This window comes from Eptatretus burgeri, chromosome 16 (genome assembly GCF_056783735.1).
Source record: "Eptatretus burgeri isolate ZD-2024b chromosome 16, Ebu_testis_v1, whole genome shotgun sequence".
NCBI lineage: Eukaryota > Metazoa > Chordata > Myxini > Myxiniformes > Myxinidae > Eptatretus > Eptatretus burgeri.
The window spans coordinates 52,117,783-52,131,393 of record NC_140976.1 but is presented as its reverse complement, the minus strand read 5'-3'; the positions used below and the strand labels follow the sequence as shown (position 1 = coordinate 52,131,393).

General features: G+C 44.2%; 1 protein-coding gene across 4 annotated transcripts in view; it reads right to left on the bottom strand.

Moving 5' to 3' along the window:
* Window positions 1-13,611, bottom strand: part of LOC147011065 (sodium- and chloride-dependent GABA transporter ine-like) — a 133,369-nt gene that overhangs the window by 4,761 nt on the left and 114,997 nt on the right. For all 4 annotated transcript variants that reach the window (XM_085859603.1, XM_085859604.1, XM_085859601.1 and 1 more), the window contains one exon: window positions 2,012-2,112. In XM_085859603.1, coding sequence (XP_085715729.1) covers window positions 2,012-2,112 — 101 coding nt within the window. The remainder of the gene's footprint in view (window positions 1-2,011; window positions 2,113-13,611) is intronic.

Genomic DNA, 13,611 nt, shown 5'->3' with positions numbered 1-13,611 from the left:
CCTACCCAGAAGTGGCAGAAAATACATTGCTTCCATTTGTGTTGACATATCTTTGTGAGTCAGGCTTTTCAACTCTGTTGCAAATGAAAACGAAGCAACGAAATAGATTGGAGGTTGAAAATGGCCTACGGTGTGCCCTTTCAAGCACTCCTCTGCGTATCCAAGAATTGTCGAAGAAAAAACAATCACAGGTTTCTCATTGATGGTAATCTTCATCAGAATAAAATGAATTACAATACCCTGGCATACCATTGAACTTTTTGTTTATTTAAGTATGCTTCAGTAACTTTAGTCTGTAAAGTAATTAGTTATGAATATAATAAAAAACTACTTTTATTCAAGTTTTAAAATCCATCAACATTTTCTATTGCTTTTAAATTTGTAAAACTCCACTATAAAAATAATCCAAGTAAATGTATATGTCGTAATATAGAAAAAATAAAATATTTTCAATGTTATATGCATATTATTTGGAATGCACCTTTTGAGTCAGAGAATTTTGGAAAGGGGGAATGACATTCCGACAGATGTTGAAAAGGGTGCATGGGGAAAAAAAAGGTTGAGAACCACTGGTCTAGCGGGACAACGGGACAGTGCGTTGTGTGGATCTCATAATTAGGTCTGATTAATTATCGACCAGACTTCATTGACAACACGTCATCATTGCAATTTAAATGTGAGTGAGATTTCTTTTGTTCTGGTTTAAACACCATCATAACCAGCACGCTAAAAGGAATTATCACCATAGGCCCATGCTTCATCGTGGGAAATTCCAACGATCCCGATGGCTTTGATTTCCACGGAAACAAGTTGAGGGAGGTGTGAGGTAGGACACCCAGTGCAGAGGGGAGAGCAGTGCTCCATTGAGCTGCGGATGAAGGCTTTGTCGATGGATAGTAGTTCAGGTGTGCCAAGGAAAGACTTTCCACGACGCAGGATACAATGTTGGCAACTGGCTTTTGAGGCCAACTTGGAAGTGTGGTTTGCCAAAAAAAGATCATAGCTGATAATGAGACCCAGGAGTTTGAATGACTGAATTACCTCAAGAGGGTTGTTAAGAAATTAGATGGGAGGGTTTGCCAGATGGTCCTTTCGGAGAGAGAGACTGAGTGAGATTTGTCAGGATTGAAAAACATAATTCAAGAGTTTGACCAGCTTGTGATTTTGTCAATGTCTGAAGAGAGAGAGAAGAGGCTGCTGCTTGCCTATATGAAGGATGAGGGATGTCACAGCAGAGGGTGGAGGGAGTCATCAGCAAATAGATAGAGGATTTTCCAGACTTAGAGATATCATTGATGAAGATTAGGAATAAGACTAGGCCCAGTGAGAAGACTACCTTGGCGGCACTCTGGCTTTAACAGGGAGAGGAGATGAAAGGATTCTGTTGAGAGCCACATGTTGATTATGAGAGTTGAGGAAGTGAGTAAGCCATGTGTGGAGACGGCCTTCGATGCCATTGGCAGAGAGCTTGGAGAACAATGTGGGGTGCCAGACTGTATTGAAAGCTCAAGATACATCTTGAGAGACGGTCCTGATATGATGTCTGACATTGAGGGCCTCCATTCATTGTTGGGGAATGGGAGATTCCTGACTCAATTATGTTCGGGTCTGGATTCCAGCCCAGACTAGAGAGATCATAGTTGACTACGTTATCTCTAAACTATCAGCCCATAGTGTGCAGCTACTCCAAACCATATCCTCTCCTTGGAGTTTGTTGAATAATAAGCACGACCTTCAATAGGTGGTTTGTGGTTTTGTGGTTGTGGCATTGACATGATGGGTCAAATGGCCTTCCCAATTCTGAAAGTTAACCACTCTCCACTCACCCCACCAGCACCCCACCGGCATTCTTCCCACATTTATGACTGTCAAAATACAGGGTTTCAAGATCTTAAGACAATTTGAGGAAAATCATCATAAACAAGTACAATGAGAACAATCAAGATGAAATGTTTACGAATAGCGTTCATGTTTTGTGACTGAAATAAATAAATGTGCTCCGTTGAGTTACCATGAGGATGCAAGGGGTTAAAAATCTCCAGCATATTTGGAGAAACAGACCAGGCTTCTTTCCCGTCATCTCCTTCACATTGGCACAGAGTCGCTTCGTACCTGAAAGATTGAATCAGCACCTCTTTAAAATCGTTTAAAGATTGAGTGAACAATAGTTTAATAGCCATTCAAATATTTTCACTCAAAGTGAAGGGCCTTGGTAAATGAGGTTGTTTCAGTAGTTTAGTGATTTCATGAAACATGGGAACAGATTTCCTTTATTGTTTTCTCTCTCTGATCACAATGTACACTGTGTGTTTTGTCTTTTCTTGCTGGGCTTTAATATACTCCTTCATCTTTCAGACAATCTGTTTTCATATCAATTTCAAAATGTGGCAGGATTTATTTATTTTGGGAATTTAGCACGCTTCAGGCTGTTACTACTGTGACGGCTCTTGGTCCCGAAGGACACCAGAATAACGGACGTCGCCTCTAGATAACTCCGAGAGGACGGTGTGTCTTTAAAAGACCATAATCGCCAGTCACCACAGACCTCTCCGCTGGGTCCCACGCCCAAAGTCATGTGACCACACGAAAAAACCCGAATATGAGTGTGTACCGTACCGATGATTATGTAACCAATCTCAAATAGTCGGCCGAGTGGGACCACCAGTTAGGTAATCATTATTAGTGCTTACCAAGCCCGATTAACCCTTAGTTATCATATGCCGCAATCAGAACAGACAGAATAAATCAGGCCACAGCTTTTTAAGGAAACGGCTTTTAGTACACAAGAATCATGCAATTATTTAGTACTTGCAAAGGTACCCGGCATACCTCTTGGCCATCCTACTGTGGAGTGGAGGCCACTTTGCTTTGAAGCCACTGAAAACATTTTTAACCCACATTGGACTTAGTCCAAAATGGAGGCTTATGGATTTCGTCTCAATTTTCGTGTCCATGCGTGCGTGCGTCCACAACCATATTCTGGACGTGTATAGACCGATTTTATTTGTATTTTTGTTTTGTTTTGGTTATCTGAACCGAGTTGGTTCATTTGTTTATTTTATTTTCATGTTTTGGTTGTTTAATTAGACATTTTGTGTTGAGGCCTAGCTGCACAGCACAGACGCGCCCGTGTTGGGCTAGTTTGCTACGCCAGACCTGTGGCGTTATCGATAAAATATCGTTTTGAATTCCTTTTATTTTTTGCTTAATGACCCTTTACCGTGCTTACTAGCACAAGATTGTGAATGAGCTGAGTATTGTTTGCTTCAAACGAGTTTCTTTACAAACCGCATTTTTCAACGTTTGGTTTGCTTTCTTAAAAAAGTTTTTTTTTTTCAATGTTTGTTTTCCTTCAAGTTAATGACACTGTCCTTTATTTCTTGAGCAGTTTTGTTTGTAAAAGATATATCTAGGTACTATAAACATGCCTATGAATCGTGAATGGGCTGGAGTTGCTGCGAGCCGTTCTGGCCAAGCAAGTGTGAGCAGCTCTACACATCCATTTAAGGCGTAGACAAGGAAACATGGAGTGAGATGTGATATGGGACAAGCTATCCAAATGGAAGCATATGTAAAGGCAATTTGGCTAATGTTGTTCGCCCATCAACAATAGTTGCTGCCTCAAAAATGTATGGCAGGGCCGTTTTCTTCCTCAAATCCGAAGCTGAAGCAAATAAGGCGATACAGAAATGGATTGTTGTGGGAGGATTATTTGTACAAGTTGAACCGCTCTGGAGTCTTGGTACATGGATTACCTGGTCCAACATACCTCCTTTCATGGCCAATAATGTAGTTTTGCCTTTCTTGGAGTTCAGAAAAAGAGTGCTAAGATCACCTATCAGGCCTGTGTCTCAAGGTTATCGTGAGCCTGCCCCACGTCATATCCTGTCTTTCAAAAGATATGTCTCAAGAGAGTTGAGAAATGACACGGAATGTGAGGGATCCTTTGTTATTCCTTTTGAAGGGAAGAGTTACAAGATATTTTATATGACTAATGAGCCTTGTTGTTTTGTTTGTAAGGCAAAGGATCACATGAGAGCAGATTGCCCTACTATCTTAAAAGAAGTTTCTACTCCTTGGTACCTTGACAAGCCTAAGGAAAAGACATGTATCATTCCAGAAGCTTCTGTATTGTCTTCTCATCCTGGCCTTTCTTCTGCTGAAGATCAATGGCAGACAATGAGGGTAGGGGAAGAGAGCGTAGAAGAGAAAATCAAAACCAGAAGACAAAGGGACTGCTGATCGAACTGACGTTGAAAATGCAGCTGACAAGGACTTGAAGCAATCCGCAACGTCAAGTGTTTTGAAGGAGACAGAAATTGTGACCCAATTGGTGCAAATGGAACATGAGGAAGATGCTGTTCCTGAAGTTACATATCATGGGAAGTCGTTGCTGCCAGATGCACCCAAAGACCTGTTGAGGAGTGAACAGAAAGATGGATCATCCATAAACAAACGATTTCCCACTTCCCATGATCCCACTTCGCAAACGACAAACCATGAAACATGGTAATGACGAATGATTCTGTGGCATCTCCTGACCTGTCAGAGTCAAATGAGATTGAGATGTCTGTCACAAACAAAGTACATCCAGACAATCCAACAAGAATTGAAATGACGATTCATCATAATTCAATGATCGATGCATCCAAGGCAGCAGTTCTGCATGAAAGGACCACCACTGAAGCATCAAAAGATACTGCAGAACCCCTTCTTGTTGTGACAGACAGGCAGAAGGTACCGGTCTTACATGCGACAAAGGCATTACCTGCACTGACCGAGGTCTCGAGTGCTGCCACAACGTCCACAGTACTGTAGATGTAGACAGCGAAGTCGAGCACAGTTCTACCGTAGCACCTCAAACGGATGATCTCCCTGTCCCTACCATCAAAGCATCTTCAATCCCTATAGCTTTGCAAAGCGATTAAGCAAGGACTGCTTTGTTATTCCCAACGGAGTGTTCCTCTGTGTCACCAGGAGAAGGTGCAAAGTCAGTTTTAAGTGACGAAAAGGTAGAAGTTTTGTCATACATTGCAGATGTACCAAAGGAGAAAGACCATGAGCTCCCAGACAGCGAAGATGAGGAGAACATCGGTGACTGGGTAGGGGATCAAGGATCATAAACGGGCATTCAATCGGAACTGCCCTCAGGACATCATTCGTGTATTCCCAGCCATGAAATATTAGAGTTCCTTGAGCAAAATTTGCACTTTGTTGAAACTGAGCAAAGTTTGCACTTTGTTGAAACTGAGCAAAGTTTGCACTTTGTTGAAACTGAGCAAAGTTTGCACTTTGTTGAAACTGAGCAAAGTTTGCACTTTGTTGAAACTGAGCAAAGTTTGCACTTTGTTGAAAACAAAGCAAAAGTTGAAACTGCTTTAAAGTGGTGGAAAGACTACAAAACACTCGTGCATTCGCTGCATATACTGAGGAAAGATGGACAAAAATAGCAAGACTTCAGGTTCGGCTGAGAAAGTCCGAACCAGGAAATTTCTTGCAAAGTTGTGAAGTTATGGGGCGAAGCATGAGTTGGCTTAGACTGTGTTTCTCCTTTTATAACTCTCATTATATATAATGTCAGCATTATGTCTTCACCTGGGATCACTAAATGTTACCGGGTGTAAATATGCATTTCGTTTGCACCAAGTACTGCCATTCTATTTAAAGGAGAAACTTGGAGTAGTATTTCTACAGGTGACCCACACAACCCAGGAGGCTGCCTTCGATGGGAAAATCAATGGCAAGGATTGGCTTTTTTCAGTCACCTCAGGAATACATCTTGCGGAGTGGCTATCCTCTTTTCGCCAAGTGTGAAACCTGAAATACTTGTTGTAAATGAAGTCAGTTTGGGTCGTTTGTTACATGTAAAGGTAAGGCTTGAAGACTTTGTTGTGAACTTCGTCAACATTTATGCACTATGTATAGGAGCTGCAAAGGTGCGGTTCTTTGATCACATGCGGAGATTCATGCTCACCTTGCCTGACGAAGAGTGTGTGATTCTTGGAGGGGATTTTAATTGCACTCTCAATCCCTCCCTAGATAGAGTGGGTAAAGAACCACACAGTCCTTCTGCTAAAGCATTACAACAAGTGGCAACACTGTTCAACCTGAGAGACATTTGGCATGTACAGCACCGCACAGATAAATCATTTACTTACACTAGTATCAGGGGTGGTAATATTTCACAATCCCGACTCGACCGATTTTACTTGTCTCATCGTTGGTGCAGGAGTGTAAGTTGCTCCGGTATAACATTTGCACATTTTGCATATCATAATCTGGCCTGGATTAAGCTTTCTCTGGCTGAGGCAAGGCATGGCACTGGGTTTTGGTATCTTAGCAATGTCTTAGTCAAGGATAAATATTTTTTCTTAAACGTTTGCAACTTTTGGCAAGCTTGGAGGGATAGAAAAGGATATTTTTGTTCACTTGGACTCTGGTGGGACGTTGGGAAAGCACGGCTGAAAATGTTATGCCAGGAATACTCACATGGAATGAGCAAAGCAAATGGAGTAGAAATTGCTTAGCTCGAAGAGGAATTGTTGCATCTTGAGTGTGGCTTGACCATGCTCACCCTTGCTGAATTGCGTGCTTTTGAGGAAAAGAAGAGCACCCTCAAAGCATGTAGTCGTATAAAGACACAAGGAGCATTCGTTCACTCGCGGTTGCAGTTTCTTATTGAGGATGAATATGCTCTGCATTATCTCAAAACTTTGGAAACGTGCAAAGGTCGACTTAGGACGATTTCGAGTGTTCTGGCGGAAGATGGCTCCTGGCTCAATGATCCTGAGCGTGCTCACGAATGAATTCGATGTTTTTATGCTCAACTCTACTCAGGTAAAAAGCTGAAACGGCCTCCCTGAAGTGACTCCAGAATAGAGAGTGACGAGAAGCTCCATTTTCTCTGAAAGAATTAACAATTGCTCTGCATAGTCTGTCGCTGGATAAGTCCCCTGGAGTGGATGGCTTGTCTTGTGAATTTTATACCAAAGTATGGGATTTGATCGGACTTGGCTACCTTAGTGTAGCTCAGGAAGCATGTGATACAGACCAAATGCCACTGTCTTGCAGGCGAGCAACCTTGGCTTTGATTCCTAAGGAGGGTGACTTGAGGGACATAAGGAACTATCGGCCAGTATCTCTGTTGTGCGTGAACTACAAAATTATGGCAAAAATGCTGTCAAATCATCTGGGACTGGTGTTACCAAAATTAATCAGCCTTGACCAGTCATACACCATCCCTGGCAGAACAATATATGACAACATATCCCTGGTCAGAGATGTAATACAGTATGCGGGCAAGACTCAGACTCAAATTGGATTCCTTTCCTTGGATCAAGAGAAAGCTTTTGACCAAATGAACCATGATTACCTCGTTGAGACCCTGCTAACTTTTGGGTTGGGGAGGAGATACATAGGCATGATCCAGACATTGTACCTGTCAGCAGAATTCCTAGTTAAAGTCAATGGTCACTTGGTCGCCCCCTTTCCATTCAAAAGAGGAATAAAACAAGGATGTCCCTTATCCGGCCGATGTCCTTGTTTTTGCCAGCAGTACAAGGGACATGCAAGCCGTTTATCCACAAGTCCACTCGACAGCATCGTCTGTGACAATAAATTGGAGGAAAAGTTCTGGGCTTCTGATTGAACCATTGTAGATCACAGAGTTCCCAAAACCTTTTCAGTAATTGACATGGAGTTGCAATGAGCTAAAATGCTTGGGGGTGCATTTGTCCACCTCAAGTGGGTGCTCACCACTTGTCAACTGGAACACTTTAGGGGACAAGATAGAAGCAAAGTTGAGAGACTGGAGTGGGCTGCTAAAAGTCCCATCACTGAGAGGGAAAACACTCCTCATGAAACAATTTATCATTCCAAAGTTGATGCTCAAGATGTCTTGCATAAGCATTCCAGAGGAGTTTCTGGTTGAGATGCAGAGGAAGTTGTTGGACGACTTTTGGAATGGCAAACACTGGGTTCCTTGGATGAAGGTGGACAGTCTTTTCCCTGCCTTCGAAGCCACTAACACACATTTAGGCTGAAGACCATTCAACGCTACCTGTATGCGAATCCTGCACCGCATTGGTTCTCATTGGTGTCGTACTTTTTCAGCAGTGTTAAATCTTGGGGATGAAAAGCATATTTTTACCATTACTTCACACAACCTGTCAAGTTGGACATTGCCTCTCTTTTATCAAGACCTTGGCATGTTGCTGACATAAAAGAGCAGATCCTGCTCCAAGCAAAGATTTGTTTGAAGAACCATTCTTTCTCAACCCACTTCTGCAAGGCCTAGCCCTGGCTTCATGCTCATTAAGAAGGAAGCTCTTGACTGGTAATATATCCACAGTGAGAGACCTTCTTAACGATAGGAAGAGAGGCCTTCTCTCATCAGAGGAACTCGCAGTGAAAATGGGCCTACGGACAAGTAGAACCCCCTCAAGAATTTATTTAACTTGTCCTTGTCAACTTACTGTATTTTAACTTGTGAAAAAATGGAAATATATAAAACTAGGAAGGCAAAAATTGAAAGGAATGTGGTGGAACACAGTGCTGTGAGCCTGAAAGGCTTGATTCGCTCACGCATCGTCTCAGAATATAAGGCGGCAGAAGATGGTAACACTGTGCAATTTTTTAAGGAAACTTGGACCACAAACGAAGCACTTTGTAATATCTCTCCACAAGGCACTTTGCTCTTATTCATATAAATTTGTTATTTTGGTAATTCGTTCTTTCTTCCCCTCCATCTCGGTCTCTCTTGGTGCTGCTTTCTCTTAAAATGCTCCAACTTACCTATTGCAGTCCTGACTGTGTCCTAACAGGGGTGAGGAGAGCAAGTGACATTAAATAGAATTGTGGAAATTCGAACAAAAGCACTACTACTACCACCACCACTACTACTACCACTACTATTACTACTACTACTTCATTTAGGTTTCCAATTATTCCCACATTATTGTGGCCAGAGAAAGTTTTTGGCCGAATTATGTAATGAACAAGCTGGTTCGGCCTGATGTTTGACCAAAGGTGGTGGCAATTTTTAATTTGTTTGGAGTACCAGGTCAGGAAAATTATGGGAGCATGCACTGAAGCAGCATGTGGCCACAACCACTCTCCGCTCATACTACAGGGGCCTCCATCTGGCCATCCTCAGGCAAATTCCTGGCCCATCGCAATATCCTTTAGATACCGATCAAACTGCTGCAACCACAAGGTACGGGATCAGCCCGTTGGCCTCCTTCACTCACGAGGCTTCCTTGCTGAGAGAATCTGGAAAGTAGGGTCAGCTTCAGAAAAACGAGCCACAGCTGATGCTCACAGACTATACAGGTTACAAATCCCGTCTGAGTCTCTCTCAGCAACCATTCGTTGGACACAAAGTCTGACCAGCAACAGCAAATTATTCCCGAAGAGACCTGGTACCGAAGGAGTTAAGGCTCCATCTCAGATCCCAGGTCGGAGTCCAAATCTCACGTCCGTAGAGCAAGACTGGAAGTACCGATAACTTAAAGATTTGACTTTCGTCCTCCTGCATAGGTACCGACAGCACCACACCCCATGATCCAGTGAATCCTGACTCCCCAGGACCGAATCAGACGTCTGTTGACCTCTGGGTCACAACACATGGAGACATAAATATTACTTCCAAGGTAAGTGAATCTCTCCGTGACCTCATCATCCTCACTACAAAACAGGTACAGATAAGATAGTAGCATCCAAGATGTCAAAAAGCCTGGATCTGAGTAGTTTTGACCCAGGAAACCCGGAATCACAGTGACTCCAACTCCTCATTCAGTGCCTCGAGGGCCCCCATAAGGATATCCAGCATCTCCACAAAGATGACTGAATCATCAGTGAAATCAACGTCAGAGATCTTGATATTCCCAAACGATGCACTGTAACTTGATCTCGCCAACATCCTCCCCATAATACAGTCCATAAAAGTGCTGAAAAGTGTGGGGGCCAACACACACCTCTGAGGAACTCCAGTAACAACTGGAAATAAGTCAGACATGGAACCACCACACCTCACACGACTCGAAGTACCAGAGTACAGTTCAGAAATCAGATTGATCATTTTTAGTAGCAGTCCATGAAGACCAAGAATCCTCCAGAGGGCATCCCGATTCACTGAATTGAATGTTTTGCGCAGATCAACAAAGGCTGCGAGCAGCCCCTGTCGAAACTGTCATCTGTGTTCAGTGAGGAACCAAAGAGCAAGGACACAGTCAATCATTGACTTATTTGGTGTAATGCCCAATTGCTCTGGGTGCTGCTGCTCAGGCAAATGGTGGCAAACCCTATCAAGAATTATCCGAGCATAGACCTTACCCAGCACTGAGAGAAGCATCACCCCTCAGTAGCAATTGCATTCCTGGCAATCACCTTTCCCGTTCCAGAGAGGGACAACAACGTCCCTCTTTCGTCAGTTGGGTTGATGCCTTTTTCGAGGCAGAGCACAAAACTGCATGCAACGCCACAAGTACAGCATTTCCACCAGCCTTGAGAAAATCAGCATGGATGCCACATATACCAGGAGCTTTACCCCCTTTCAACTGGTTCACCACAGCCTGTATTTCCACAAATGAACGTGGTTCACAGTTGATTGCAGGGTCAGCAATTAGGATAGCTACACCCCTTATGTCCATCTCAACAGCTGGTTGGTCAGCCTGGAACAGCCGCTCTAAATAACCGGCCCAGCGAGCCTTCACTTCAGACTCCTCTGTCAAGCACCCACGACCCTCTGCTCTTACTGCAGTACACCGAGGGACCGGCTAAGAGGAATGCAATGCACAAATTTCTCTGTAAGCAGGATGAGAATCACTTGACCACAGGTGATGCTCTACCTCTTCACAGATTCCTTGCACATAGGCCTCGCTATCCACCCTCAGCGCATGTACAGTTTTATGCTTCAATACCCTGAACAGCTCAGCTCTGCCTTTCAGCCTGGCACTGTGATTTTGATCAATGGTATCCAATATCCATTGGGAGACACAGTTCCTCTTAGTCTGACAGTGGGTTCCAAGACATCCACCAGCAACATCAAGGATTGTTGTCTTGAAGGCACTCCCCAACTCTTCAGGATTCCCCAAAGCACCCAACCTCCCCCTCTCCCCACTCACCCTGTTCACAAACTCCTCATATCAGCTAAACTCTCATCCCTGAGATTGCGAACATCCAGCCTAGGCTCGGATGGCACCATTCTCATGGATTTATGCTGAAACCTCAGAGTTTCTATAACAGGTATGTGGTCAATATTGAGGAAATGTGCACTCTGATAGACCCTGCAGTTCTGAATCATACTCCAGCACCCATCAACGAGCTCATGGTCAATCTCCTTTGTCACACCACCAGTGTTGGAACACCAAGTCCAGCGATGAGCCTTTGGGTGCTGACACCACGAACCAGCCACCCGAAGTTCATGACTTATTGTAAAGCCAGGGAACTTTGTGCTGTTCTGGTTCCCAGTTCCAGACCCATGGGGACCAACACATGTCTCATAATCATCCCTATCAGTACCAGCTGATGCATCGATCCCCCCAAGACTAGAAGAGTATCTCCCCCAGGGCACAAATAAACCACAGACCTGAGCGTGGCATAGAATGCCTCCTTCACAGTGAGATCACATGCCTCAGTCAGAGCATATGCAGAGATCAGGGAAATGACACCCAATGTGTGATGAATCCTGTCTCATAATATGCTTGTTGATCGGTGTTACCTCAATTTTCATGGGAGTTCACTTATTGGACACAGCCACAGCCACCCCTTGGGTATGGTAACCATCAGAGTGACCAGACCAGTAGTAGGTGTAACAACCCACCACAATCTCACCACTATCCAGTCTCTGAACCCCAGAGAGAGCTCGAATACCGATGTTGAAATGCTGGAGCTTAGATGACAGCAGAGACAGGTGATCATCCTCTATTAGGGATAGGACTTTCCAGTCACCCACCCGAAGGGACTGCCTCAGGCTAATGCCAGGAGACCGCCGTCTTGTGGACAATACCTCAGCACCACCGCAATTCGATCCAGGAAGGTTACCCTGTGCTTTTCCTCCTATCATCAATGAATGGGGGTCCTGAAGACTTTGCCCCAATCCCGTCATCGAGTGAGCTGCCCTGCAAAGGGAAGCTGCACAGGAGGTACTCACACGGAGTGGGTTTTCAGTTTTCTTTGCATTTTGTAAGTTTTTTACAGTAGCCGGAGCGCAAATCCTGCCACCAACCTCTTGGAGAGAGGTAGCCAACTGCAGGCGGACATCCGCAGACACAGTTGGGCACTAGATATGGATGGCCGTTGGCTCACAAGGAGCTCGTCTGCCCTTTGACAGGTTTTATTTTTAATCCTGCTGGGTGTCCATACCCATACACACTCCTCACCAGGAATCCTGGTGTGGGAGACGGTCGAGTTGCCGACAAGCTGATCTTTCCGAGGAGTTTGCGAACAGGCTGAGTGGACACTTGGGGGGTCTGGGTGCTTTGGGGGGTCCTGAAGAGTTGTGGACCGCCTTCAAGACCACCGTCCTTGATGTTGCCGGTGGATGCCTTGGAGCTCACCGCAGGGCAAAGAAGTTGCCGACAAGCTGATTCTGTCAGGTCAGGTTCGATCTGTGACCTGCTACAGGTAACATGTAAACCTGTACTAACCTGTTCCATGGTCGGGTTGTCGGCGACTAAACCGTCTCCCCCACCAGGTTTTCTGGTGAGGAGGGTGTTTGGATATGGACACCCAGCAGGATTAAAAACAAAACCTGTCAAAGGGCGGAGGAGCTCCTTGTGAGCCAACGGCCATCCATATCTAGTGCCAAACTGTGTCTGCGGACGTCCTCCTGCAGTTGGGTCACTTCTTATTAGGAGGTTGGTGGCAGGATTTGCACTCCGGCCACCGTAAAACCCTTCATTCCGCAAAACGCAAAAACGCAAAAAAAATCTGAAAACCCACTCCGTGGGAGTACCTCCTGTGCAGCTTCCCTTCGCAGGGCAGCTCACCGGATGACGGGATTTGGGCAAAGCCTTCGGGACCCCCAATCTTTGATAGGAGGTGATGTGGATTTTTTAACCCACCTTGTTGTGATCATTGTCCTCCTGAAGGATTCTAACTGGTCGATTGTGGAATCCTATTTGACTTCAGACAGAGTTTAACGTTTGTCCGATTTGATTATAAAATCCTACAAAAAACCCTATCGACACTGATAAAACTGATGTCCACACAAGTCCTTCCTTGTGAAACAATTTATTTCCTAATTATACACCATACACTTCTCACCCTTGTACAATGAACTGAAGAATCCCCATTGATTGCAATATTATTTGGTTCTATTTCATTTATTCTTACTTTAGTTAACAGTTAGACCAACCCGATTCAATTCACTTCTACATTACATCAAAGAGTTTTATTCTAACTTGGTACTTGGTCAGTTCCAAGGAGTACAAGCCACTGAGAAACTATACTTCCTCACGTGCTCGTACTAAGAAAATGTGCCTTTCAAAACATTTTATACTTCCATGAGAGAGAGGTTGGGGGATATTCACCTAGACTGTAGACGTGTCTTTTAGACAAAAAGCCACTTCGTACATTTTCTAAGCAAAGGTTCATTTATCAGCTCGGTCA